Below are 27,880 nucleotides of genomic sequence, written 5' to 3' on the forward strand. Positions count from 1 at the left end.
TTATTAGACCGCTTCACCTACATGCTGTGACAACACAGAGGAAAGGGGTGGCATTTTAAATTCTGGACTCAGACAAGCTTTAGTAAGTACAGTCTGAATTTCCCCTGAACAAAGACCCACATGTATTATACACTCCTTACCTACTCTTCTCAATTCAGGGGTACATATATGGTGAGGCAGTAAGTACATTAGGGATACTTGCTTTCCATACTGGTGCACTTGGTTCAAGTTCCTGCCAACGCATATCCTAGGAGGCAGTAGATGGCGGCTCTGGATGCTGGGTGCCTGGCACCTGTGAGGGAGACCTGAATCGAGCTGCCAGCTTCTGTCTTTAGTGGGGACCAGCGCTGGCTATTGTGGACATTTGGGGAGTGAACAAACAAATCTGCCCAGCTTGCTCACTTCCTGTCTCTCTGCCTTTCAAAAAAATGTTTTGTTCCGAAAAAGTAAAGGGGATAAAAAGATGTATTTTTTGTTTCAGATGATGGCGGAATAAAATACCAAATCCATACCACACATCAGTAGTCTTCACTACAAGATGTCATGAGTGTAAAGATCGTGAACAACAATACAATAAGAATAAGAAAAAAAAAAAAAAATACAATAAAATATATTAAAAAAAAAAATGTCACGAGTGGCCTACAGCAGCACTGTGAAGTATTTTTTGGTTTTTACCATCAGTTTCTTACCTTAATATCTTTTAGCGAGACAAACTTCTCAATACCTAATTCAATCATATCCAGCACATGGTAGTCATACATGCGACCTAGAAGGAAAATGAATTTGAAGCATGCATTTCTCCCAGTTGCCTGAACACATGTATTTACATATCCAGAATGACTTAACACCGACACGATCACTCTCCTCTTTCTCACCATACACCCCATACAAGCAAGCATCTTTTTAAGATTTTCAACTGTTCCCACCCCCTGCAGACCCTGGAGGAAAAAAAAAAAAAAAAAAAGAAGCATTTGCCCCACTCACCTTTCTCCATGTCTTAACCCTCCCAACATGGAAGTGTAGCCCTCTCAACTACGTAAACAATGTTAAAAATAAAATTTGAGGGGCTTGGCAGTGTGGCCTAGTGGCTAAGGTCCTCGCCTTGATCCCATATGGCCGCTGGTTCTAATCCCGGCAGCTCCACTTCCTCTCTGTCTCTCCTCCTCTCAGTACATCTGACTTTGTAATAAAAATAAAATAAATCTTAAAAAAAATAAATAAATAAATAAAATAAAATAAAATTTGAAAAGAAAGTTTTCAGTTGTACTTAAAATAGTGCTCAGAGAGTAGTCACAGAAAAGACTCAGGAGATCATGATGTTAGTACAACTCTTTTATTTTACAGACTACTCAAAGGGCACAGATGCTAGAACTTGTCTGTGCCAGACCAAATCTCAATACACACAGGCAAAGATTCTTTTTTCTTTTTTAAGATCTATTTATTTTTTTATTTGAAAGGCAGAATTAGAGAGTTCTTCCATCTGCTGGCTTATTCCCCAAACAAAGGAAAATAAAGTATTCTACCCCTAACATGAATTAACCCAATGTAGTCACCCAATCTTGGATCTGAACTACTGGAGTTAAATAACCTTTTTCTCTTTTTTATTTTTGTAAAGATTTAATTATTTTATTGGAAAGGCAGATTTTATGGAAAGGAAGAGAAAAAAAGATCTTCCAACCTCTGATTCACTCCCCAAATGGCCACCAACAGCAGGACCTAAGCCAATTTGAAGCCAGGAGCCTCCTCCAGGTCTCCCACATAGGTACAGGGTGCCAAGGCTTCTGGCCATCCTCCATTGCTTTCCCAGGCCGTAAGTATGGAACTGCATCAGACGTAGAGCAACTGGGATACAAACCAGTGCCCATATGAGATGTCAGCACTTGCAAGCAGAGAAGAGAGCCATTATGCCAGCCCGAATCTTTTTATACTTAGTTCTTTCTGGTATTTCACTGTAGTAACAAAAAGCCGATTTACAGAGTTGGGCACTATGGCACAGTGCATTAAACCACTGCTTGGGACGACCACATCCCACGTCGGCCAGTGCCTGGCTTGTGTTCTGACTACCAGCTTCTATTTCAGTTCCCTCTAGGTGAGAACTGGAGGCAGCAGATGATGGCTCAAGTACTTCGGTCCCTGCCATTCATATAGTAGGTTATATGAAGTGGCTGATTCGTGGCCTTGGTCTGGCCCAGCGCTGGCTGTTGCAGCCATTTGGAAAGAGGACTAGTAAACAAAAGACCTCTCTCTCTGCCACTCTGCCTTTCACAGAAATGAATGTTTTTTGTTTTTTTTTTTTTTTAAGCTGATTTATACAATTTTGTTGGAGCTTACTGTTTGCTCTTGGATTTTCAACACCTACACTTCATTTGACACACAGAGTTGACGCTTATAAATAAAAACAGTAACAAGTTATTGACACTTACCTAGTACTAGATTATTTGGTCGCTTCTTATTATGGGAACCAAACATAAATAACGAACAATCTGATTTCTTTGAAAAGAATTCCTATGTAAAAAAAAAAAAAATTCAATGAAATTCCATTTATTCAATATATAAATATAAGCACCTTTAGAATCTTGCCTCTAAACTTGAGAAAATACATCAGGTTTGTTCAGCAGAAGTTCACAATAAACTAAGTAGGAATATACAGAGGAAAATTACTAGCATCAACAGTATATCTTAGGGCCCGGCAGCGTGGCCTAGCGGCTAAAGTCCTCGCCTTGAAAGCTGGTCTTCCCATATGGGCGCCGGTTCTAATCCCAGCTCCACTTCCCATCCAGCTCCCTGCTTGTGGCCTGGGAAAGCAGTCGAGGATGGCCCAATGCATTGGGACCCTGCACCCACGTGGGAGACCCAGAAGAGGTTCCTGGTTCCTGGCATCAGATCGGCGCAGCACCGGCCCATTGTGGCTCACTTGGGGAGTGAAACATCGGACAGAAGATCTTCCTCTCTGTCTCTCTTTCTCTCTCTCTCTGCATATCTGACTTTGTAATAAAAATAAGTAAATCTTTAAAAAAAAAAACAGTATAGCTTAGCATATATTAAAAACATGCATGGGGCCCGGCAGCGTGGCCTAGCGGCTGAGGTCCTCGCCTTGAACGCCCTGGGATCCCATATGCGCTCCAGTTCTAATCCCAGCGGCTCCACTTCCCATCCAGCTCCCTGCTTGTGGCCTGGGAAAGCAGATGAGGACAGCCCAATGCATTGGGACACTGCACCCACGTGGGAGACCCGGAAGAGGTTCCAGGTTCCCGGCTTCAGATCGGCACGTACCAGCCGTTGCAGCTCACTTGGGGAGTGAATCATCAGACGGAAGATCTTCCTCTCTGTCTCTCCTCTCTATATATCTGACTTTGTAATAAAAATGAATAAATCTTTAAAAAAAAAAACATGCATGGTGGCAAACGTCTGGCACAGCAGCTAGCACACTCTTGGGCTGCCTGTATCTCATATCTGACAGTGCCTAGGTTCTGGACCACTCGTGATTTTAGTGTCCCGCTAATGCCCAACACTGTTGCAGCAGCTGATGGCTCAAGTATTTGTATCCTGTCACTCACTTGGGAGACCTGAGCTCCAGGATCCCAGCTTCAGAGACGGCAGATGAGAGATTTCTGCCTCTGTTCTACAAAGATAAGTGGCAGAAAGGACTTAGAAATGAGTAAAGGTCCAATAGGGTGGCAGGCTAGTTCTCCACCTGTGGCACTGGCACAATCATATATGAGCACTGGTTTGAGTCTAAGCTATTCCACTTTTGATCCAGTTTCCTGCTTACACTCTGGGAAAGCAGCAGATGGTGACCCAACATGAGATCTACATAGGAGACCCAGGAAGAGCTCCTGACTCCTGGCTTTGGATTGGCTCAGCTGCAGCTTTGCAACCATTTGGAGACTAAACCAGCAGATGAAAGATACCTATGTGTGTGTGTCTCTCTTTCTCTGTAACTCTGACTCTCAAGTAAAATACATAAATCTTTTAAAAGAAATTAAAGTAAATATTAAAAAAGCTTAAAAATATAAATTTTTTAAAAAATCAAGCATGCAGGAACTAGCGCAGAAGCATAATGGTTAAAGTCACTGCGTTGCATGCACTAGTATTGCATACAGGCACTGGTTCGTGTCCTGACTGCTCCACTTCCCTTCCAGCTCCCACCTTGTGACTTGAGAAAGCAGTTGAGGGTGGCCCAAAGCCTTGGGAACCCTGCACCCACGTGGGAGACCTGGAGGAAGCTCTCCTGGCTCCTGGTCTCGGACCGGCTGATGCCCGACCGCTGCGGCCACTTGGGAAGTGAACCAGTGGATGCAGGATCTTTCTGTCTCTCCTCTCTGTAAATCTGCCTTCCCAATTTAAAAAAAAAAAAAATCAAGCATCCATAAATACACAGATCTACATGAATTTACCAATATAATGATTTTGGATGTCCATAATTCAATTCAGGAGTTCCTAAAGTCTACAGCTACTTTGCACAGCTAACTGCATTGCACAGGAACCTTGCCCAGCTGGAACTATTCCCTGCTGTGCACCCAGCAGGGTCTGATGGGCAGGTCTATCACCTTCCAGCTCTATTCGGCTCTCAGAATTGCTGGAATCAATTACAGATTTGAAAGTGGAAATATAAATTTAAGATTCCAATTCCAGAAAATGCCTTTTACAGTACACTTTCTACAACTCATATTCTGCTTTGACTTACTACGATTATATTACAATGTGTTCTAGTACTAAAATCAGCTGAAAAGTCTTAATTAATGAGAGACAACTAAAAAATGACAGAATAACTGTGAATCTCAACTTGGCTTCACTGGTTACAAGAAGCTCGGAGGTGCAGGCTCATACAGCTTGGCTACCATCCACTCCATTTAAAAAAAAATAAAATAAAATTCATTTTATTTTTAATGATGTCTACATAGCTAAGAAGGATGCATGCCCCTGTGGACCATCAACCAGGGTCGGGGCATGGGTACCATCCATTTCCACGTCTAAGCAGGAGAAACTCCCAGTAGTGGGGATAAAGTCAGAGGCCAGAAATTCTCTCTGCCACATGCTGTGGCATCTGGACAAAGTGACCTTTTGAGAACTAATTTTAAAATCAGGGACAATAACACCTGCAAAAATTTGCAAGAGGAGTCAGTACTGTAGCTTACCTGATCAACCCTCCCTGAAGTACCCCATATGGGCACCAGTCAGAGTCTTGGCTGCTGTACTTCCAACCAAGCTCCCTGTTAGCCTTTGGGAAAACAGAAGATGGCCCAAGTGCTTGGGGCCCTGCACCCACATGGAAGATTCTGAACAAAGAAGCTCCAGACTCCTGCTTTTGCCTGGCTCATCCTAAGCCATTACAGCTGCCTGAACCAACAGACAGAAGTTCATGCACTCACTCTCTGTCTATCTCTAGTCGCCCCATAACTCTGCTTTCAAATAAATAAAACATGAATCTTAAAAGAAAAAAAGTTTGCAAGAGCTGCATGAATGTCCTATGTGAGCTGACCTTGTGTAGTTTCAGCTTGCAAGTAAGTATTAAAATTATTTATTCTCGGGTCCAGTGTGATAGCCTAGCATGTGTCGGGATCCTATATGGGCAAGGGTTCTAATTCCAGTGGCCTTGATTTCCATCCAGTTCCCTGGTTCCTGGCTTTGGCCTGACTCATGACTGGATGTTGCAGACATTTGAAGAATGGATCAGCAAAGGAAAAAGTGCTCCCTCTCTCCCATGCTGTCCTTCTGTCTTTCAAATAAACAAAACTTTTTTAAAAATGAAAAATAAAAAACAACTAACCAAGATATACAACTAGAGAACATCCCTTACCCAGGAAGTTTTACCTAAAAGGGCTGCAATAAGCTGTCTTTTGACCATTGATTATGCACTTTTTAAAAGGGAACTCAAATTTTTAAAAATATTTATTTTTATTGGAAATTTATATATACATAGAGGAGGAGAGACACAGAGGAAGATCTTCACTCCCCAAGCAGCCTCAGTGGCTGGAGTTGAGCCAATCTGAAGCCAGGAGTCCAGAGCTTGGAGCCTCTTCCCGGTTTCGCACATGGGTACAGAGTCCCAAAGCTTTGGGCCATCCTCAACTGCTTTCCCTAGATGCACGCAGGGAACTGGATGGGAAGCAGGGCTGCCAGGATTAGAATCAGCACCCATATGGGATCCAGCATGTATGAGACAAGGACTCTAGCCACTAGGCTATAGCACCAGGCCCAATCTTTTTCCTTTTTATTGGAAAGTTGGATATACAGAGAGGAAGAGAAACAGAGAAGATCTTCCATCCACTGATTCACTCCCCAAGCGAATGCAAAGGCCAGAGCTGCACGATCCAAAGCCAGGAGCATGGAGTCTTTTCCGGGTCTCCCATGCAGGTCCCAAGGCCTTGGGCCATCCCCCACTGCTTTCCCAGGCCACAGCAGGGAGCTGGATGGGAAGTGGGGCCACTGGGATCAGAACCAGTGCCCATCTGGGATCCTAGAGCATAAGAGGCAAGGAATTTAGCTGCTAGTCTACTGTATCAGGCCCAGGAACGCAATTTTTAAACATTCAATAAATATCCTTGCAAACATTACTAGTCTTAGTGAGGTATGTTTTTCTGTTTTTGTTTTTGAAAGAAGGCTTATGTCACATGAAAATTCTCTCACACACAATGAAACCTAATTTAAAAATCACAAATCAGGCCCAGCGTGATAGCGTAGTGGTTAAAGTCCTTGCCTTGCACGCACTGGGATCCCATATGGGCGCCGGTTCTAGTCCTAGCGCCCCTGCTTCCCATCCAGCTCTTCGCTTGTGGCCTGGGAAAGCAGTCAAGGATGGCCCAAAGTCTTGCGATCCTGTACCCGCATGGGAGACCCGGAAGAGTTCCTGGCTCCTGGCTTCAGACTGGCTCAGCTCCAACCGTTGCAGCCACTTGGGGAGTGAACCACCGGACAGAAGATCTTTCTGTCTCTCCTCCTCTGTATATTCGCCTTTCCAATAAAAATAAACAAATCTTTTTTTAAAAATCACAAATCATGAATTGGAGTACAACAGGAATTATTTTGAATAACCATTTTCATGCTCTCTCATATCAGAAAGACTCCTATACTTACCAATGATGTCTGATCCTCAAATGGTCTTGTAATATTTTTCCTAAGGATATTAAAAAAGTGTTCATGATTTCAATAATCTTGATATGTAAATTCAACTAAGATAATTTTATATTCAATTATTACATTCATAAACTGGAAGGATATTTATTCATGCTGATATTTATTTAGCTCCTGTTACATACCATACACTGTAATAGGAGCTAGAGGTACTATACCACTTGTCAAACAAGATGAGATACTTGCTTACACACAGCTTATATTATTGTGGGAAAATAATTACACAAAATGGGCTGTGGGGCCAGCACAATGGTTCAATTAACTGATCCTCCATCTGCAAGTGCCGGGAACGCAGATGGGCACTGGTTCAAGTCCCAGCTGCTCCACTTACCTTCTAACTCCCTGCTTGTGGCCTGAGAAAGCAGCCAAGGATGGCCCAAAGCCTTGGGACCCTGCACCCACATGGGAGACCTAGAAGAAGCTCCTGGCTCCTGGCTTTGGGTTGGCTCAGCTAGAGCCATGGCAGCCACTCGGGCAGTGAACCAGAGCATGGAAAATCTGTCTCCCTATCTCTCTTTCTCTCCGTAAATTTACCTTCCAAATAAAACAAATAAATCTTAAAACAAAGCAAAACAAAACAAAGAAACAACAACAACAACAACAAAAACAGTCGGTTGCATAAAAAAACCTAGCAGTTGTGAACCTTGCTAAAACACCTGCTGCGGGGGCAGTCATTGAGGTGCAACAGATTACGCCACAGCTTGGGCTGCCCAAGTCCCAAACTAGAACGCTAGTGTCCTGGCACCTCAGCTTCCAACCCAGCTCCCCACCCCTGAACCTTGGAAGCATCAGATGATGGCTCATGTACTTGGGTTCCGGCCACAAACATGGATTATCCACAGGGTGTTGCTGACTTCAGTCTAGCCCAGGTGCAGCTGTTGAGGGCTTTTGGGGTGTGAACCAGTGAATGGAGGAGCCGTGTGTGTGTGTGTGTGTGTGTGTGTGTGTGTGTGTGTGTGATTCTGCCTTTCAAATAAGCACATGTTTAAGAAAAAATAAAATATCCGCTGCCCCCATCACATTGACTCCCAGCTCTGGTTCCTAACTCCACCTTCCTGTTGGTGCAGACTCTGCAGCAGGTGATGGGTCAGGCACTTGGATCTCTGCCAGTCACGTGGGGTCCCAGACTGGGCAGGCCAAGACTCAAGCCAAGGACACTGCAGGCATTTGGCGAGTGAACCAGTGAATGGGACTCACTAGTTCTGTCTCAAACACTTGTGAAGGGGGAAGGGGAATGACAGCATTGTGGCATAGTAGGCTAAGTTGACGCTTGCAATGCTGGCACAGGTTCGAGTCCCTGTGGGGAGTGGCCGACCCCACATGGATTAGGGGCTTCAAGATGGTGACTGACCGAGTGCTAGGAGGCAGGACTTGCCCCGTCAGTTGGGCAGGCAGGAAGTCACAAGGATAGGCTAATTCTCCCTGGCTGCGATTGCTGGCCTATCAGATAGTGCTCCGTGGACCACGTGCAGAAGTAATTGGTGGAAGAACTGTATATAAGCAGCTCGCTTTCGGCAATAAAGGCCTTTTTGGTTCGCCCTCTCGTTTTGGTTTTGTCTCTCTCCTTTTTGGTTCGTGACATTCTGGTGGCCCTTACGGGGGAATACAGAAACGGGAAGAATTGGGAAGAAGGGTGGTGGAAAATGGGAGGAAGGGTGGCGAAGAAGCGGGTAGGAAAGCTTAGACAGACGGGGACAGGAGCAGCGGAGAAAAGGTTTTAAAACGCAGCCGCTTTTGCCAGTTTTTCCCGGACCTCCAAGAATATTCCTCGTCATTTTAGTGTCACTGCAGGGCGGCGACAAGTCCCAGCTGCTCCACTTCCCATACAACTCCCAAATGGCCTGGGAAGGTAGTGGAAGATGGCCCAAGTCCTTGGGTCCCTGCCACCTACACGGGAGACAGCAACTAAGTTCTAGGATCATGGCTTTGGCCTGGCCCAGCCCCTACCATGTGCAGTCTTTTGGGGGAGTGAACAATTCGTGAATGGAAGATTTCTCTCTGTCTTGTTTTCTCTCTCTGTAATTGCCTTTCAAAGAATTAAGTCAACAGTAAAATAAAAAAAGAACAAAAAAAAGAAAGAAGTCAAAAAAGCTAATAAAGTAATTATTACAATAAAAACACTGTAGTAAGTCAAAGTGAAAAGGTGAATTACTACTTAAACTGAACCTTGGATTTTTTGTTTTTGTTTTTTGGGGGATTTTATTTTTCTTAGAATGTCAGATATACAGAGAGGAGGAGAGACAGAGAGGAAGATCTTCCGTCTGATGATTCACTTGGGGCTGGATGGGAAGTGGGGGCTGATGGGACTAGAACCAGTGTCCATATGGGATCCTGGTGTGTCCAAGGCAAGGAATTTAGCCTCTAGGCTACTGTACCAGACCCAAACTTTGGTTGCTAACATTTTTAAAAATTTGAGGTTAAAGTTATTCTAAAAGGGAAACAGACTGAACAATTCTAAGCTACATATAGTTCATGCTTTTCAAAAAACTGAAAGGCAGCAGTGTCACTGGAATTCACTGGGCAAAGGGTATGATGCCGGTCACAAGTTCAGATACAGACCAGGCCCAGACTGCAAAGGGTCACATATGAGTGTCAAAGCAAAGTGTACAGATCAGACACTAGGAAAGCAACAGGAAACAAAGGTCAGATTTTGGCAGGAGAATGATATGATCAGATTTAAATTCTCCTTTTAAAGGATCACTCTGTCTGCTATATGACAATGGACTACACTACAACCACACAGAGCAATCTGAACAAATGCTATCACTGAATTATAACCCAGAAATACATAATAAATATGTAAGTTTACACTGATGGAAGCAACCTAAACAGGTGGAGAAGGAGCAGATTTTTCCTTCAGAATTGTAGTTTCTATAAAAGGAAATGAAGGTAACAGAATATCACCACAGTAAACACTGTTGGAAACAACAGCCCCCTAAAATTAATGAGCAAAAGTTTAGGAAAAAAGGACACAGCCCTATATCTTTGCAAGTTCCACACTAATAGACTCCACCAACCATGGATCCAAAAAATAGATTTTCAGAGTGGGCATTTGTAGCAGCAGTTAAAACACTGCCTGAGGCATCTACAGCCCAAGTTGGGAGAGCCTGGGTTTGCGTCCCAGCTCTGCTTCCAATTCTAGCTTCCCGCTAAGGTGCACCTGGACGGGGTCCCTTCAAAGTGGGAGACCAAGACGATTACCAGATCTTCACCTGCTTGGATCATTTGCAAAATGCCAACAATTGCTACAACCGGGTCTCCCCTGTGAGCAGCAGGGACCCAAGTACTTGGGTCATCATCTACTGCCTTCCCAGGCACATTAGCAGGACAGGAAGAGGAATAGCTGGCCCTTGAACCAGCACTGTTACGGAATGCAAGTGTCCCAAATGGGAGCTACTACAGCAACTGCCCTGACATAATTCTTTTTATTCCCTAATTAGTATGTACAACAGTTATTCACATATCTTTGCACTGTATTGGATATCATAAGCACTCTAGAAATTATCTAAAACATGTTGGAGCATGCAGAAAGGCTACATGCAAACACTACATCTTTTTCGTAAGTAACTGAGTGTCCTCAGATTTGGTATGCACAGGCATCTTAGAAACAATCCCCAGACACAGCAGATGACTGCTCTGTATAGTCCATGCACCATGTCCGAGCACCTTCTCCAAATACTAACTACAAAGGGAAAGATGATTTAACTGTGGTGAAGAAACCCAGCAGATGAGAAGGGTTAATGTCATGAATAGAAGACACACTGACATCCTTTGCAGCTTCTGCTAGGATTTACTGAGAAGCACTGAGAATTTTGTGACATTCTTGGCAAAAGGCATAAACTCAATGTAGTCATGAGAAAACTTGAGACAAACCCAAATGGAGGGATAATTTACTGACAGAACCAACATCAAAAGCCAAGGTCATGAAAGACAAAGACTTAACCATCACAAGCTGGAGAAGCCTACGGAGAAGGACAACTGAGACAGCAAAAGGCTATTATGTTAGGGCCCGGCGGCGTGGCCTAGCGGCTAAAGTCCTCACCTTGAACGCCCCGGGATCCCATATGGACGCCGGTTCAAATCCCGGCAGCTCCACCTCCCATCCAGCTCCCTGCTTATGGCCTGGGAAAGCAGTCGAGGACTGCCCAAAGCTTTGGGACCCTGCACCTGCGTGGGAGACCTGGAAGAGGTTCCTGGTTCCCGGCATCGGGTCGGCGCGCACCGGCCCGTTGCAGCTCACTTGGGGAGTGAAACATTGGATGGAAGATCTTCCTGTCTCTCCTCCTCTCTGTATATCCGGCTTTCCAATAATAATAAATCTTTAAAAAAAAAAAAAAAAGGCTATTATGTTAGTATGAAGAGAAACTGAAGAAACCAAGCAAACCTGTAATTTAGTTTAACATGGCACCAATGCTAATTTCTTAGTTTTCATCACTCTACTACATAACCATGGTATAACATGAGAAGTTGATGGGAGAAAGGTACACAGGAGTTCAAGTTTTTGCAACCTTCCTGTAAAGCTACAATTTTTTCACAGTAAAATGTATATGTTATAAGTATTCATGAACATCCAACATAAACGAAAAAAACAAAGTAGCTTCATGGAAAGAATTATGTTTTTCTATAACAAAATTTCTGCAAATGTTTCAAAATGGTGGTCTCTTTCATAATGCAACAAAATAATTTAAAATCAAGTAAAAGAACTCATGACTTACTTCTTATACAGCACTCCATATGGCTTTTTCAGTGCATACTGTAAAACATAAATAGTTTTCAAAACAAAACATTCTGAAAAGCAGAGATAAAAGTAAAGCATCCCAACACATACTCGACAAGCTTAATATTGGTCCTTACATCCTGCTGACTCCTGCTCAGCTCCCTTTTGATGATTTCAAATAACTGGTAAGTTTAATATTCCTAGCCTGGACTTTCTGAAGCAAAGGTTTCTGAGCACTTTCAACAGTCTGTGCAACTTAGATGGTTCCTTCCACTTCTTTAACTTTACCTAATCCATTCTCTCCAGGAAAACTATGTGAGAGTAGAAAGAAGAGCAGAAGAAAACAAAAAAATACATAAACTGTAGTAAGAAAGGCTAGCAGAGTTGAAGCTACATTGCCTAGATATGAGAACTCAGAAACTGGTGAGTGACAACCACAATCCTTGCAAGAGTTTAAACGCAGTCTAAGGGATATTCAGCTGCCAGGTAAGATGCTGGTTGGGAATACCCACACCCCTACTGTATTCTTTTTTTTTTTTTTAAAGACTTACTTATTTTATTAGAAAGGCAAAAATACAGAGGGAAGGAGAGACAAGAGAATAAGATCTTCCATCCACCAGTTCATTCACCAAATACCACAACAGCTGGAGCTAACCTGATGTGAAAATCCTGATACGAAATCCCCCTCATCTTCCTACATTTGTATTTATTTACCTGAGAAGCAAGAAGATGGAGAGAGACAGAAAGAAGGACAGAGACAAAGAGAACTCACACATGCTAGTTCACTCTCCAAACGCCTGCAGTGGCACGGGGTGCTGCTGGTTTGACACTGGGAGTCAGAAACTCAACATAGGCATCCCACCGAGAACGGCAGGGACTCAGTCACTTCAACTTCTACACAGGGCACTTCAACTTTCAATACTGCTTTTTTAAGCAATAAAACGTTTGAGGACTCCACTAAATATTTCCCTGTCTCAATGTAGTAAACATGACCTTTTCTTAACCACTCAGACTGATCATTATGAATGTTAACTATTATAATAGCATGTAGTCATATGCTGCTCTTAGAGCTTATTAAAAAAATTATTTATTTATTTACTTGAAAGGCAGTTACAGGAGAGAGTGAGCAAAAGGGAGACAGCACGTGCAATAGCCAGGGCGGGCCAAGGCAGAGCCAGGAGCCTGCTACTCCATCCAGGTCTCTCACATGGTTGACAGGGACCTAAGCTCTTGAGCCATCTTCTGCTACTTTTTCAGACCCATTAACAGGGAGCTGGAACAGAAATGGAGCAACTGAGACGAGTTGGAATCAGTGATCCAATATAGAATGCCAGCATCATAGGTAGATGATGCTGGCCCCTTAGAGCTTATTCAAATATGTGCTGGAGGCCCGGCGCCGTGGCCTAGCAGCTAAAGTCCTCGCCTTGAACGCCGGGATCCCATATGGGCGCCAGTTCGAATCCCAGCAACCCTGCTTCCCATCCAGCTCCCTGCTCATGGCCTGGGAAAGCAGTCGAGGACAGCCCAATGCTTTGGGACCCTGCACCCATGTGGGAGACCTGGAAGAAATTCCTGGTTCCCGGCTTCGGATCAGCGCAGCACCGGCCATTGCGGTCACTTGGGGGGTGAATCATCGGACGGAAGATCTTTCTCTCTGTCTCTCCTCCTCTCTGTATATCTAACTTTGTAATAAAAATAAATAAATCTTACAAAAAAAATTATGTGCTGGGAATAAAGGAAGAAGGGCAGTACCCCATTAAACACAACATTCAAACACTTTAAGAAAGCTGAAGCATACATTAAGCATTTAGAAAGCTGAACAATCACATTTAATAAGCATGGAGAGAGTTTAGTCAAGTTTTAAGTGTACATAATTACTTCGCTGATTCAACTCAAAGGTAAGAGCTGCATTGAAGGTTTAAACACTCAACTTACCAAATAATTACACCTACTATGCCTTTCACTCATTTATATCATATTTATTGAGCACTTACTATGTCCTTACACTGAACTAGACATTAGGCTATAGAGGGAGAAAACTACAGAGCTTGCCTTCATTATTCTAATGTCCCAGACTGAATGTTATCACCTCTCTCATCCAGCCTGCTTCACCCGACACATTCTCCAACTGGCATTACTGACCACCAGGCCCTGAGGTCAGGAATCTGGGAAGTTATACTTTCCACTAACGCCCAAGCTCTTCTACCCCCAACGTGTTTTCTCTCTGGCCAGCACCAGACTCCACCTTGCTTCACCCAGATGACAGCAATAGCTCTGCTGCTTCTTCACTCTCAGTCCTCTCTAACCAAGCCAGCTAGAAGTACCGATCAAATCTCTCAACTGAAACCTTGCAATGGCTCCACAGAGTTTCCTATTATTCCTATTATTATGTCATTCCTGCCTCCTCCTCTCACTTCATCTAGCCCACTCCCCTTTGGCCAGTCCTGTATGCTGTTCTCCAAATGCTTATGCTCCCTGACACCCCCTTGGGCACAGGCTCCTTCCTCAGCTTTACAGAGGCTCTTCTTCCACGTCTTGTTCCAAACTCCTTCCAAAAGAAGGGAAGCCCTCCTTGTGCGGGGGACCCCTGCAGTATGGTTCTAACTGTCTCCCATAGCACTGAATGCATGCCTCTAGCCCAGCACTTGCAATGCTTAACTTTTTTTTCACATTACGAACTACTTTGTTGGGACCAGCACATTGAACCACTGACCACAACTCTGGCATCCCACATCAGGGCACCAGTTTGAGTCCCAGCTGATCCACTTCCCGATCTAGCTTGCTGACAATGTCCTAAGAAAGCAACAAATGACCCAAGCACTCTGGCCCCTGCCACCTAGGAGATCTGGATATTGTTCCTGGCTCCTATTTTTGGCCTGGCGCAGTCCCAGCTTTTGTGGCCACTTGCAGAGTGATTCTCCCTCTGCTTTTCCCTTGCTGTAACTCTGCTTTCAAATAAATAAATAATTAGAGGGAAAAAAAAAAAAAAAAACAAGAGAAGAAAAGGAGCCTAGGCAAAACAGTGATCTGGTCCTTCCAGCCATCTGACAGAGTGAGTCGGTGCTACAGTATTCAGCCCATTAGTGCCCACCAACCATGACAGTACCACAGGCCACAACTGTGTCCCTGTCTGGCCCTGTGCCTGAGCTCACTGCAGACAGGGACCGTGTCCTATATAACTAATAACTCCCATAACCTAGCACAGTAACTGGCATTGCTGAATGTATAAGTACACAATTACATGCAGTTACGCCACTTTACAAATTAGATATCTTCCTAAAATGTACGTAAATTAAATTCCAATAATGAAAATTAGTTCAGGCTTATATCAAGGGAACAGGCTGCTTTAAGGCAAATCACTAGATAGTACCTTGGGTCAGGCAAATAATCTCTAACTTTAGCTTTTCTAAGGCTAATAGCTCAGGGATGACATGAACACCAACATATTTCCCCAGCAGCAACTCAGTTCCGTTAGTTTCTAAAGCGATTTCAATACCATTTAACTGCAAGGGTAGATGTTACAATACCAGTGGGGATATCTGATTCCCACATTAAGGTACCAGGGTCAGCACCCAGCTCCAGCTCGTGATTCACAATATCTGGCTATGGCAGATCCTGCAAGGCACAGGTGACAGTTTAAGTAACTGGGTTCCTGCCACCTACAAGGGACGTTTGGCTTGAGTTTCCAGCCAGCCGCTGGCTTCAGCCTGCCTCACCATGACCACTGCAGGTATCAGCGGGGTAAGCCAGGATGGGAGCTCTTTCTCCCCTCTTCTCACTCCATCTGCCTCTTGAATAAACACAAAAATGAAAAACTAAAAATAAATTCAAAATAAATACATACCATGTCTCTAAGGACTTGTGTTACTGTCGCATTTGCATTTCCCCCTTTAATCAGCATGGCATTTTTAACATTTTCATTAAGCTTCGGTTCTCTCTTCTCAAGGAATCTCTTGGCCCTTTTTGTTTTGGGTTTTCTGTTCAGAAAAGAATGCAAACCATTTTAACATTTTCCTCATATTGAAAAACGATGACTAATGTACAAATGCATAAAAAAAATCAATTTATTTGTTGGTTAGGACTCCATCATTAAACACTTTTTAGGGAACTATTAGTCAAAGGCACTTCATTATTGCTGGTAAGTACGTGTTCTGTTTGGATTGAGTCCTGCGGAACAGCAAGGTACACCTCTATTTGGGGTACCAGCACCCCATGTAGGAGCACTAGTTCAAGTTCCAGCTACTGTACTTGACATCCAGCATCCTGTCAATGTGCCTGGGAGGCAGCAGACAATGGCTCAACAACTTGGGTTCCTGCCATCCTTGGGGGACACCTCAGCAGAATTCCTGGCTCCTAGTTTTAGCCCTGGCTCAATCCTGGCTGCCACAGCCAGTTGGAGAGTGAACCAGCAGACACATCTCCCTTAATCCCTCTCCTTCACACTCCTGTCACTCTCCTTCAAATAAAAGTTTATTTAAGTGTTTTATTAGTTCGTAAAAAAAGTTTCCATTTTGACATTCCAACATTCTCTTCTGTTTTTTTTTTTTCTTAATTAAAAAATTAAGGACAGTAGCCCAGAGCAGAGGCTCAACTGGCTAATCCTCCCCTTACAAGCACCGTGATCCAATTTGGGCCATCCTCTGCTGCTTTCCCAGGTGAATCAGCAGGGAACTGGAGCAACTGGGACACCAACCTCCACTGGGATACCAGCCAGAAAGACACAGCAAGCAGCTCAATTCTCCACACCACAGATCCAACCGCTACCCCCCCCCCCAACCTGAGGATTCTACATTTGTATGTTAATATGGCAAAAAGTGCATTGTCAGTGTGCATATATTTCATGAGGTCTGTTACTTCTTATTAATCAGCAACTGCACCTGATGTTTCATTAGCTGTTTGTCCAATTAGTAAACAAGTTTACACCTTTGTATTCCCCAATACAGCAGGTGTGAAAACACTGCTAAGTTAATGAGTAAGAAACACTCACGTTAACCTGAGTGAACTGCGAGAAGCCCATACCAAATAAAAGCCACCATGTACAGAGGCTCAACACATTTTCTGAACGAATTTACTGAAGCCCTCAGATCCGAAGGCAAAGATAAATTTCCCGTGTTAGCGCGACCCGTCGCCCCTCCTCACAGAAGACACTGAACTCGGGTAAGACTGAAAGGGCAGCAGCACGGAGTCCGCCCAGGACAGCGCCCGGCAGCGTCCGACGCCGAGGGGCGCGCTCTCCGCCCCGCTCGAGCCCCTTCTCCCGGCTTCAGGACGCTAGCCTACGCCCACGGCCCCCGGAGGTCTCCTCCGCCCCGGTCACCGACGGGACCCCGGGGCCAACGCCTGCGTACTCACACAATCCGATCCAGAGGGTCCATCACCACCACAGCCGAGCCCAAAGAACACACGTGCGGCGGACAGCCTCCACAGTACCGACAGGCGGAAGCGGAAGCTACGCGTGACGCCACATCCTGGGACGACCTCAACGGCCATTTTGACTGAAACGCGTTTCGTTTCCATGGTTACCAATTTTGTCTAGGCTCCTTCCCGAAAATGAGGGTCCAAAGCAACGTTTGCAGTAATTTCTCTCGCAGCGGACTACCTGAACTCGGGAATTCAAAAACTACGCATCATTATTCATGGTTAGAAAGGGGTGCTGGAAAAGATGATGGGACAGTAGGCACTTGCAAAAGCCATGCAGAAAATAATATTGATGACAGAGAGTGTTTTGCCAGGTTTTTTTTTAATTGACATATTTCACATACCATAAAATCAATTCCCTTTACTGTTTATAGTCCCGTGAGTTTATGGTATATTTACAAAGATGCGTATGGGCCGTTACTGTAGCATGGCACACTAATCCTCTGCATGACGCTGGCTGGAGTCCGAGCTGCTCCACTGCTGATCCATCCTTCCACTAATGTCCCCAGGAAAGCAATGGACCAAGTGCTTGGACCCCTGCACCGAAGTGGGAGACCTGGGGGAAATTTGTGGCTTTAGCCTAATCCAGCCCATGTTGTTGGGGCCATTTGAGGAGTGAACCAATGGATAGAAGATCTCTGTCTCTCCATCTCTAACACTGCCTTGCAAATAAATCAATCTTAAAAAAAGAAAAAAGCCCACTATGATAGGGTTTGGAGAGCTGCTAGGTTGGAGAGATTGCACTGGTGGAAGTTCTGGCCTGCTTTTCCGACACCTTTGCCTACACAGCTCTTCCACAAGGCTGCTCCTGAATCGCATCTCTTTGCAGTAATCTAGTACGTAGACCTTTCTGAGTTCTTTCCTGCGTTCTGTGAGGGGTTCTAGTAAATCGTTAAACCTGAAGAGGGGGTTATGGGCCCATCCCATGTGTAGCCAAAAGGGACCCGCCACTTCAGAACCAGCAGGTAGGCAGCGGGGAACAGTCCTATGGAACTAAGAGCTCTCTATTTGCAGGATCTGATGGCAATTCCAGGTGGACAACAATGTCAGATCTGAGTTACAAAACACCCGACTGATACCCAACAGTAAAATGAATCGACTAAGGGGGAGAAAACCTCACATCTGATGTGACAACGAAATACTGACAGCAACAGGAGAAACAGAAGCTTCCTATCAATGGCATAATAGATTTTTTAAAATTGTTATATTTTTCTTTGAAAGGCAGATTTACAGAGAGAAGAGAGACACAGAGAAAGGTCTTCTCCCCAAGTGACCGCAGTGGCCAAAGATGAGCCAATCAGAAGCCAGGAGCCAAGAGCTTCCAGATCTCGTGTGTGGGTGCAGGATCCCACGGCTTTGGGCTGTCCTTGACTGCTTTCTGAGGCCACAAGCAGGGAGCTAGAAGGAAAATGGAATGGCTGGGACACAAACCAGCACCAATACAGGATCCTGACGCATGCGAAGCAAGGATTTCGCCACTTGGACATCACAACAGTCCTGGCATAACAGATTTTAAAATAATAATAATCAGGGCCCGGCGGCATGGCCTAGCAGCTAAGGTCCTCGCCTTGAATGCCCCGGGATCCCATATGGGCGCCGGTTCGAATCCCGGCAGCTCCACTTCCCATCCAGCTCCCTGCTTGTGGCCTGGGAAAGCAGTCGAGGACGGCCCAAAGCTTTGGGATCACGAACCCGCGTGGGAGACCTGGAAGAGGTTCCAGGTTCCCGGCATCGGATCGGCGCGCATCGGCCTGTTGCGGCTCACTTGGGGAGTGAATCATCGGATGGAAGATCTTCCTCTCTGTCTCTCCTCCTCTCTGTATATCTGACTGTAATAAAAATAAATAAAATATTTAAAAATAATAATAATCAGAGAGGGTTCTTATAGCATTTCATGGCTAGGAAACAGCCTTAACAGTAACAATGTTTTTGCTTAATTTTGTATCTGGGTTGAACTGTCTTGTCCTCCCAGCCCTCCTCACCACACCACCACCAAGCAAGTGACCTTTAAGAGGAAGGCAAGCGTGGAACTCAAGAGTAGGAAATTTGGTTACAGAAATAGAGGTTGGAAGGGCCAGTGTGTTGGCTCAACTGGCTAAATCTCCACTTTCCAGCACTACCATCCCATAAGGGCACCAATTTATTCCCAGGGGCTCCACTTCCCATCCAGCTCCCTGCTTGTGGCCTGGGAAAGCAGCAGAGGGTGGTCCAAAGCCTTGGGACCCTGCACCTGCATGGGAGACTCGGAAGAGCTCCTGGCTCCTGGCTTCGGATCGGCACAGCTCCAGCCACTGCGGCCGCTTGGGGAGTGAATCCTGGGACAGAAGATTCTCCTCTCTGTCTCTCCTCTCTGTATATCTGACTTCCCAATAAAAATAAATCAATCTTTAAAAAAAAAATTATAGCTGCATCAGTTCTGATATAATTAACATGTGATGTATTTCAAACTGTATGAAATTACTGGTTTTGGTCAAATGACAAAATAAATAATGCCAACTTCATATAACTTAATCTGCAACATTATCATCAAATTTATAAAATAAAAAAAGCTAGAGTGAGGAGATCTAGGTTATTGTCCCCATAAAACAAATATTACAGTTGAATTTTAGTGATTTTACTCTGAGAAAAGAGTGAACTTATAGTTGGAATACCAGAAATTGTATGCTTATCCTAAAGCACTTAAAAATTCTCAATGGCTAAATACTCACATTGCAAGCACCAGGATCCCCTATGGGCATTGGTTCATATTCCGGCTGCTCCACTTCCCACCCAGTTCCCTATTTGTGGCTGGAAAAAAAAGATGACCCAAAGCCTTGGGCCCTTGCACCTGCATGGAAGACCCAGAAGCAGCTCCTGGCTCCTGGCTCTGGGTTGGCTCAGCTCTGGCCGTTGCAGCCATTTGGGGAGTGAACTAACAGATAGATCTTTCACTCTGTCTTCCTCTCCCCTCATAACTCTGCTTTTCAAATAAGTAACATAAATGTTTTTTAAAACAAAAGTGGAAGCCAGAAGGCTAGGTCTGCGAGATAGGTTGAAGGAGGAAGTAACAAGAGAGATTCACAATGGGAAAATGACTTGATGCCTCATTGCTGGCTTTGAAGAAAAGCAGGCCAGGAGCCATGAAACGGGGGTAACTTCTAGAAGCTAAAAACTGCCCTAACCTGACAGACAACAGGAAAACAGAGCCTTAATCCTGCAACTGCGAAGACCTGAACTCAATCAAGAATGAAGAGAGCAAACAAACTGATTCACCTCCCCTAGAGCCTCCAGAAGAAAGAACATCATCCTGCCAACACCTAGATTTTATCCCAGGAAAGACCTGTGTTGGACTTCTAACCTACAAGGCTGTAGGGCAACACATCTGGGTTATATCAAGCCACTGTATCTGTGATCATTTCTGACAGCTGCAACAGAAAACACAGGCACTGACCTTGGTAAAAGCATTCTTCAGAGATGCAGCTCTCACGTGATTTAAACCATATCTTAAAAAAATTTTAATTCACATCCAGTTCAGAATGCTTCTGGTACATGCCCTGACATGGTTGTGCTGTGTCAGGAAGTGTTACACATTGCCAACAAAGACACTGTAGTGAACAAGTGAAGGCTACACAGCCAATTATTTTACACTTAGAAAAGTTCATGACCAGTCAGGAGAAACATTTCACCTAGGGGTGGTTTCTAAGGCAGCATCTTGAGTTTCCATAAAACCAGAATCTTTTTTCTGGGAAGAATGGGTGTCAGCAGAAGGACCAGAATTCTGCCCTGCCAGGCCCTGCAGCTTCTCCTGTTCGGCAATCAGCTCTGAACTGTCTTTCATTTGCACCTCCTGCTCTTCTAGCTCCGGAGGTTTATCTGAGGCTGCAGCTATTGCTTCTTCCTCTTCATGCTCGTGCAGGAAGCTACAGATCATGTTGGGTCTGAAGGAGAAATCATTGTCCTTGATTTGCAGCCATTCCACGCCGCCTAATTCAAGGGAGATGACAGAAGGAGCATCACAGAAAAGAAATTTTAGTTAAATATATTTTCCTTTCATTTAAATGTTCATCCTATGAAAATATGTCAACATAAAATACCAATTAAAGCCAAGCAGTGGGGTGCCTATAACTGCTCAGGAGTGAATCATATCGTTTCCATCTTCCCTGGAGATCTTGGAATGTTTATCAATTATCCATCCTCAAAATCAATAGATAATCAACTTCAATTACCACTTACCATCCCATGCCCTCTCCCTGCCCCAGTTCGATTCTCAGCTCATCCTGAAACATCACCTGAGCTCTCCCAGTCAATCCATGCCCTAAAGGAAACTTGTCACTTTGTTATAATTATCTCTTCAGCTATTTAATGTTCATAATATGATGGAAGAGTCTACTCTGTAACCTTTCAAGTCAGGACTCCCAGATTATTCTGGCTTGGAACTTCTAATTTAAACGAAACAGTTCTCCAACAAAGCCAAACAACTACCTTGTGATAAATGTTTATTCTTTTCCTTACCCAGTAAAGGCCCTGATCTCCCAATGAACTCTCACAATCAAAACTTGCTTTAGGTGCTGGCGCTGTAGCATAGGAAATTAGGCATCTACCTGCAGCACTAGAGTCCCACCTGAGTTGAGACCCAGGTACTCCACTTCCCATCCAGCTCCCTGATCATGTGCCTGGGAAGGCAGTTGACAAAAGCCCAAGTGATTGGGCCTCTGCACCCATGTGGGAGATGAGCTGCAGGACTCGTGGTTTTGGCCTGGCCCAGCCCTAGCTGCTGTAGCCATTTGGGGAGTAAACCAGTAGACTGAAGATCTGTTACTTCCCCTTCCTTTACTCTTCCAAATAAATAAAATTTTTTAGTTGCTCTAATAGTGCTAGTCACATTTTCTTGTCTGTTAATTACCCCTTTAGCTAAATATTTTCAAGGGATCCTCACAAATCTCAATAGCTAGCTCAAGCTATCTATTCTCCAAAATTCCTTCAGATGTCTTTAAAATACTTCAACCATCTTGCCACCTTATTCACTCCTCCATCTATTCCTATTCTCTGCCATAACCAACCCCTCCACCATTGCTTGTGGAAATTTCTTCACTGCTGGTCCCAAATTTTCATGTTATTCCTATCAAACAGCTGTTTAGTCAAAAAGTTACTAGTTTGGGCCCAGCAGCATAGCCTAGCGGCTAAAGTCCTCCTCGCCCTGAATGCGCCAGGATCCCATATGGGTGCCGGTTCTAATCCCGAATGCTCCACTTCCCATCCAGCTCCCTGCTTGTGGTCTGGGAAAGCAGTCGAGGACGGCCCAATGCTTTGGGATTCTGCACCCACGTGGGAGACCTAGAGGAGGTTCCTGGATCCTGGCTTCAGATCGGCACAGCACCAGCCATTGCGGTCACTTGGGGAATGATTCATCAGACAGAAGATCTTCCTCTCTGTCCCTCCTCTTCTCTGTATATCTGACTTTCCAATAAAAATAAATAAATCTTTAAAAAAAAAGTTACTAGTTCTTTTCATTCCAATTCTCCTGTAGCTACTGACTTCTATTTTTTTGGACTACTGTCTTAGTCATCCAAGCTCAAAACCTTGAAACCATTTTTTCCTGGTGCTTAGCATAATACTTGCAACATAACAGATTCTTGACTAGGATGAATGTGTTGAGTCACACCCATCCACATGTTTCAGTGGTAAATTACATTTAGCACGTAGGTTCCTAGAAGCTAAGGGTCACAACTCCTGTCTACTTCGCTCTACCATCAGGTGAATAACGCCGTTATGTCACCACAGCCAGCCTGCAACAGGGTCCTGATGATCTTTGGTTCATGTGCTGTGTAGTCCCTTCCCACACTGAAGAGGGCACAACAGAAATGACCAAGAAACTTCTAGGGCCAGTGCACAAAAGACACTGTGGGGGGATGAGCCAGCAGATGGGAGATTTCTGTCTACGTGTCTGTGCAGGTGTAGCTCTTATGCTCTTTCTCTTTTAAATAAAATAAAAACAAACCAGGACTCACTATTATGGTCCTAGACTCTTCCCCACATGGAAATTTAGCTTCTTCCAACTGTGAGCACCTTAAGAAGGCTGCAGCTGCTGTAAGTTTCCAGGGAGTTCCCTGGGGTTACACCTTTGGTGTCAGAACTGTGATCACAACATTCGTGCCACTGATAAGGAAGTTCTTATTAAAGAGAGGGATAGGGAATGAGAGACTACTGAATTCCCCAGGGCTGGTAAATCACATCAGATTATCTGGCAAACTCCCCATGGTCTTTTCCAATACAAAGCAGTAATTTCTTCTATGTCCAGTGTCCGTGGCTATAGCAGAATTCAGCTGAATTTTCAATCTGTACTTGGGCAAGGAGGCATCAGTCCTAGTGATTAAGACGCAGTGCCTGGCTCTGCATCCCACTAATGCCCGGCCTGGGAGACAGTGATTTTGGCTCAGATGATCGGGTTCCTCCCACCCATGTGGCAGACCTGGACTGAGATGCTGATTCCCTGCTTTTCAGCATCAGCCCTGCCTTGGCCACTGCAGACATTTAGGTAGTAAACCAGAAGACAGGAGCTTTCTCTCTCTCACCTTGGTACTTGCCAAGGAATGCCCTCCATTGTACTACACCAACAGTATTACACTCATTACCACAAAGTACAAGAATGTCCGGGCACCCAAACATTCCTGTCAAAGCCAATACTGGATCACCTATTTCCAGAGAAGTAAATGAACAAACCTATATTTTCTTCTTCTCCTTCCTTCTTTTCTGTCAGCAGAGTTCTTGTCATGCTGAGCTTCTTCATTGTGTGGCATTTATACTTCAGCACTGTTCTGCTACTGCCATCTGCATCCACTAGAACAAGCAACGAACACCAATTATCACACCAGGTAATCCTATCAAACATAACGGTGCCATGAAGTCCCAACCATTCTAGTTTCAGCAGTTAGATTAAACTACTACACATTAAGTATGGCGAATTCAAAGCGTCTCACCATCCTGCTCCAAGCATGGGCAAGTGACAGATCTAACGGCCTGACTCCAGGGGACACAAACACAAAGTTTCAGTATGAACTGAAGACAATGGGATCTATTCAATAGAACGTGGGAGGATTACAGGAATTAATACATGCAACATCTACAGTAGTGTCTGGAGCAGCTGTTTGGTCTCAGTTAATCTGCCAGTATCCCACACTGGGGTGCCTGGGTTTGAGTCCCAGGTCTGCTGCAGAGCGTACATTCCTGCTAGTGTGTACCTGAGAAGTAAGAGGGAACGCCTGAAGCAGTTGAGTACCCCATGAGAGACCCAGATTGAGTGCCTGGCTCTTGTGTTCAGTCTGCCCCAGTCCCGGCCATTGCAGGCATTTGGGGGTAACCTGGCAGGTTACTCTATCTCCTGTCTAACTCTCAACTGCATCTGTGGTGAACATGTAGGCTTAAAAGATACAAAACAGTATCTTGACATACAAAAACCTCCCAATAAATATTATTAATAATTCCTAGTGAAAATAGCAAAAACCAACATGTTCATGAACTAGAGAATAAATTGTGGTAGGGTCACAGAACGGCGTACTAAAGAGCAGGAAACAAAAATGAACTACAGCTATCTATCTCTTTAAGCGTTATTTATTTGAAAGGTAGAATGAGAGACGGAGAGGGAGAAAAACAGGACTTCAACACCTCGTGGTTCGGCCCCCAGATGTCTGAAAAAGGCTGCAGCCAGGAGCCTTAACTCCATCTGGGTCTCCCACAGGGTGGCGAGCGACATCATCTGCTGCCTTCCCAGGAACGTTCACAGGAGCTTAGATAACCACATGGGTGGCGTGATGCAAACTAGCATTCTATATGGGATGAATATGGGATGTCAGCTTCACAAACAGAGGTTCAACAAGCTATGGCACAACTGTGCCTCCAGAGCTATAAATATATATATATTTTTTTTAAATAACACTTTGCGGAGAACCCAGTGCAGTAGCCTAGCAGCTAAAATCTTTACTTTTCACACACCAAGAACCCATATGGGCGCTGGTTCTAATCCCAGTGGCCCCCACTTCCCATACAGCTCCCTGCTTATGGCCTGGGAAAGTAATCAAGGGTGGCCTGGGGCCTTGGGACCCTGCACCCGTGCAGGAGACCTAGAGGAGGTTCCAAACTCCTGACTTCGGACTGGCTCAATTCCGGCTGTTGCGGCTGCTTGGGGAACTAATCAACAGATGGAAGATCTTCTTCTCTGTCTCTCCTCTCTGTACATCTGACTTTCCAATTTTAAAAATTAACAAAATAAAAGAAAAAAGATTAAAAAGATAAAAATTAAAAAAAGAAAAGGGGTCCAGCAGCATGGCCTAGCGGCTAAAGTTCTCACCTTGCAAACGCCAGGATCCCATATGGGTGCCAGTTCTAATCCTGGATCCTGGCTTCGGATTGGTGCAGCTCTGGCCGTTGAGGCCACTTGGGAAGTGAACATGGAACAGAAGATCTTCCTCTCTGTCTCTCCTCCTCTCTGTACATCTGCCTTTCTAATAAAATTAAATGAAGAAGTCTGGGCCCGGTGGCGTGGCCTAGGGGCTAAAGTCCTCGCCTTGAACGCACCAGGATCCCATATGGGCGCCGGTTCTAATCCCGGCAGCTCCACTTCCCATCCAGCTCCCTGCTTGTGGCCTGGGAAAGCAGTCGAGGATGGCCCAATGCATTGGGACACTGCACCCACGTGGGAGACCTGGAGGAGGTTCCTGGTTCCCGGCATCGGGTTGGCGTGCACCGGCCATTGCGGCTCATTTGAGGATTGAATCATCGGACGGAAGATCTTCCTCTCTGCCTCTCCTCCTCTCTCTGTATGTCTGACTTTGTAATAAAAAAATAAATAAATAAATCTTCAAAAACAAATTAAATGAAGAAGTCTAGCAATCACATACCATTTTCCACATTTTCTTCAAATATAACACAGGTCCCAAGAGTGTCTGCAGGAAAAAGTGAAGACAGCTGGTTGAGCTCAAAGAGGTATCACTCTGAAAGACATATTTCAAGGGGCACAGCAGAGGGAGGCAGGGAAGGACAGAATATCATTATGTACTGTATCTATGAGCTATTTTCAATCTGTTTAAAAAAGAAACACGCAAATTAAAAGTTAAATTCAAAAGAAAGAAACTTCATCTACCCAATATCCTTCTAACCTTCATACTCCCCAGCAAAGACATAGCGGTCCACCTGCAGGATGGGCCTCTCGGTATCAATCCCCTACAACAGAATAAGGGAACAAACAAAACTATCATCAGAAAAAGCCTTCAAAACCAACCCGGAAACACCTGTCACAAGGCAGAACTTCTGGAGCATCTCCTTCTAGCAACTTCCAAAGTCAACTGCACTAAGGCTCCTTGCTCAGTGCCACTTCATTCCAGCTGGGGAACAGAGTCTGTGATACTCAGTATCCTCTTCCAGTTTGGGGCCAAAAGCCAGGAGATTGGTCCAACATGTTACCTCTTCCATGCCTTTATCTGTCTGCAGCCACACACTCAAGACACCCAATTCAAGTTGAGCATGTTCCCCTCTGGGCTACCTGCAAGGACCCCTGAGAAGCGCCCTCTTTGTAAAGTGCAAGCCATTATGCCGGTTCCTGGACCATTCATTCTTACTGTCCACGGAAGCAAAGCTACAATCCCCCAACTCCAGAAGACTCACCAAAATCTTGCATTTATTTTCACACTTGGAGAGAAAGTCCGAGTCCATAATTCCTGACAATTCCACCAGCACCAACTGCTCCTGTTGGACCAAAGAGTAAACATGCTAACGTGGCAGCAAAAGACCCTCAGCCACACAAGCTCCAAATTGTGAAACTGGGCCCCGAGTTGAGCCAGGTCCTAAGTGACGGTGGCGGCCTAAGGCAGGGTCTTCCCCATCTAAGTCGGGGCTGAGGCAGCTCCGCGCCCAGGGCAGGACGCCAGGGACGTGCGGCCGAGCCTCGCTCATGCCGGCCCGGGTCCCGAACTCCCTTCCCGCACGCAACCTGCGCGGCCATCCCTGAAACTGAGAAGCGGCCAAGGTTTGACTCGGCGCAACGCATACGACCTCTTCTTCCTCAACAGCGTCCTCCTGACGCCGCCGGCCGGTCGCCGCCATGGTCGCGCTCCTCCTCACACCCGCGTCACTCGTCGTGCCCGACCGAGCCGCCATCTTGGGTCCGGGCAGCAGCTCGGCGGGTTCCCTAAGGCTCCGCTCCCGGCAGGCGCAAACCGCTGCTGCCAGGACGCGAGATGGCGGCTGCCGCGGTCCGAGGTTAGGATCCCGGCCCGGCGTCCTCCTGGCTGGCGTCGGCTGGGGCGGGGCTTCACTGGCGTGCGACCCTCAACGAGCGCGGAGTTCTCGGCTGGGGGCAGCTGAGGTGTGGGGAGGACCTGCTCTGTAGGGGGACGGGAGCAGCGAGCCGTTGGGTGGATCGCAGCTGCATTTGTTAGACAGAAATTCTTTACTTAAAAAAAAAAAAAGACCTACTTGAAAGAGTTAACAGAGAGAGGGGCAAGATCTCCCATTTGCCTGTTCACTACCCAAATGTGGAAGAGGCCAGTAGGGTTTTTTTTTTTTTTAAGATTTATTTATTTGTGTTACAAAGTCAGATATACAGAGAGAGGAGGAGAGACAGAGAGGAAGATCTTTCGT

General features: G+C 45.2%; 2 protein-coding genes across 2 annotated transcripts in view; both read right to left on the reverse strand.

Moving 5' to 3' along the window:
- RPF2 (ribosome production factor 2 homolog) overlaps positions 1–17,296 on the reverse strand; it is a 37,809-nt gene extending 20,513 nt beyond the window's left edge. Inside the window, exons 1-6 of the mRNA XM_058658856.1 lie at positions 17,204–17,296; positions 15,696–15,828; positions 11,850–11,887; positions 7,078–7,117; positions 2,424–2,505; positions 690–766 (exon numbers count right to left, since the gene is read on the reverse strand). Of these exons, the coding sequence (XP_058514839.1) occupies positions 690–766; positions 2,424–2,505; positions 7,078–7,117; positions 11,850–11,887; positions 15,696–15,828; positions 17,204–17,226 (393 nt within the window). The 5' untranslated portion in view covers positions 17,227–17,296. The remainder of the gene's footprint in view (positions 1–689; positions 767–2,423; positions 2,506–7,077; positions 7,118–11,849; positions 11,888–15,695; positions 15,829–17,203) is intronic.
- Positions 17,297–20,902: 3,606 nt separating this feature from the next.
- Positions 20,903–27,579, reverse strand: GTF3C6 (general transcription factor IIIC subunit 6). The gene is made up of 6 exons (XM_012925573.2): positions 27,293–27,579; positions 26,906–26,986; positions 26,401–26,464; positions 26,143–26,187; positions 23,969–24,085; positions 20,903–21,232 (listed from the first exon to the last, which is right to left on the reverse strand). The coding sequence occupies exons 1-6, from the start codon at positions 27,395–27,397 to the stop codon at positions 20,931–20,933; spliced, it is 714 nt and encodes a 237-aa protein (XP_012781027.2). The 5' UTR covers positions 27,398–27,579; the 3' UTR covers positions 20,903–20,930.
- Between the last annotated feature and the right edge of the window lie 301 nt (positions 27,580–27,880).

Source organism: Ochotona princeps, chromosome 1, assembly GCF_030435755.1.
Source record: "Ochotona princeps isolate mOchPri1 chromosome 1, mOchPri1.hap1, whole genome shotgun sequence".
NCBI classification, from domain to species: Eukaryota; Metazoa; Chordata; class Mammalia; order Lagomorpha; family Ochotonidae; genus Ochotona; species Ochotona princeps.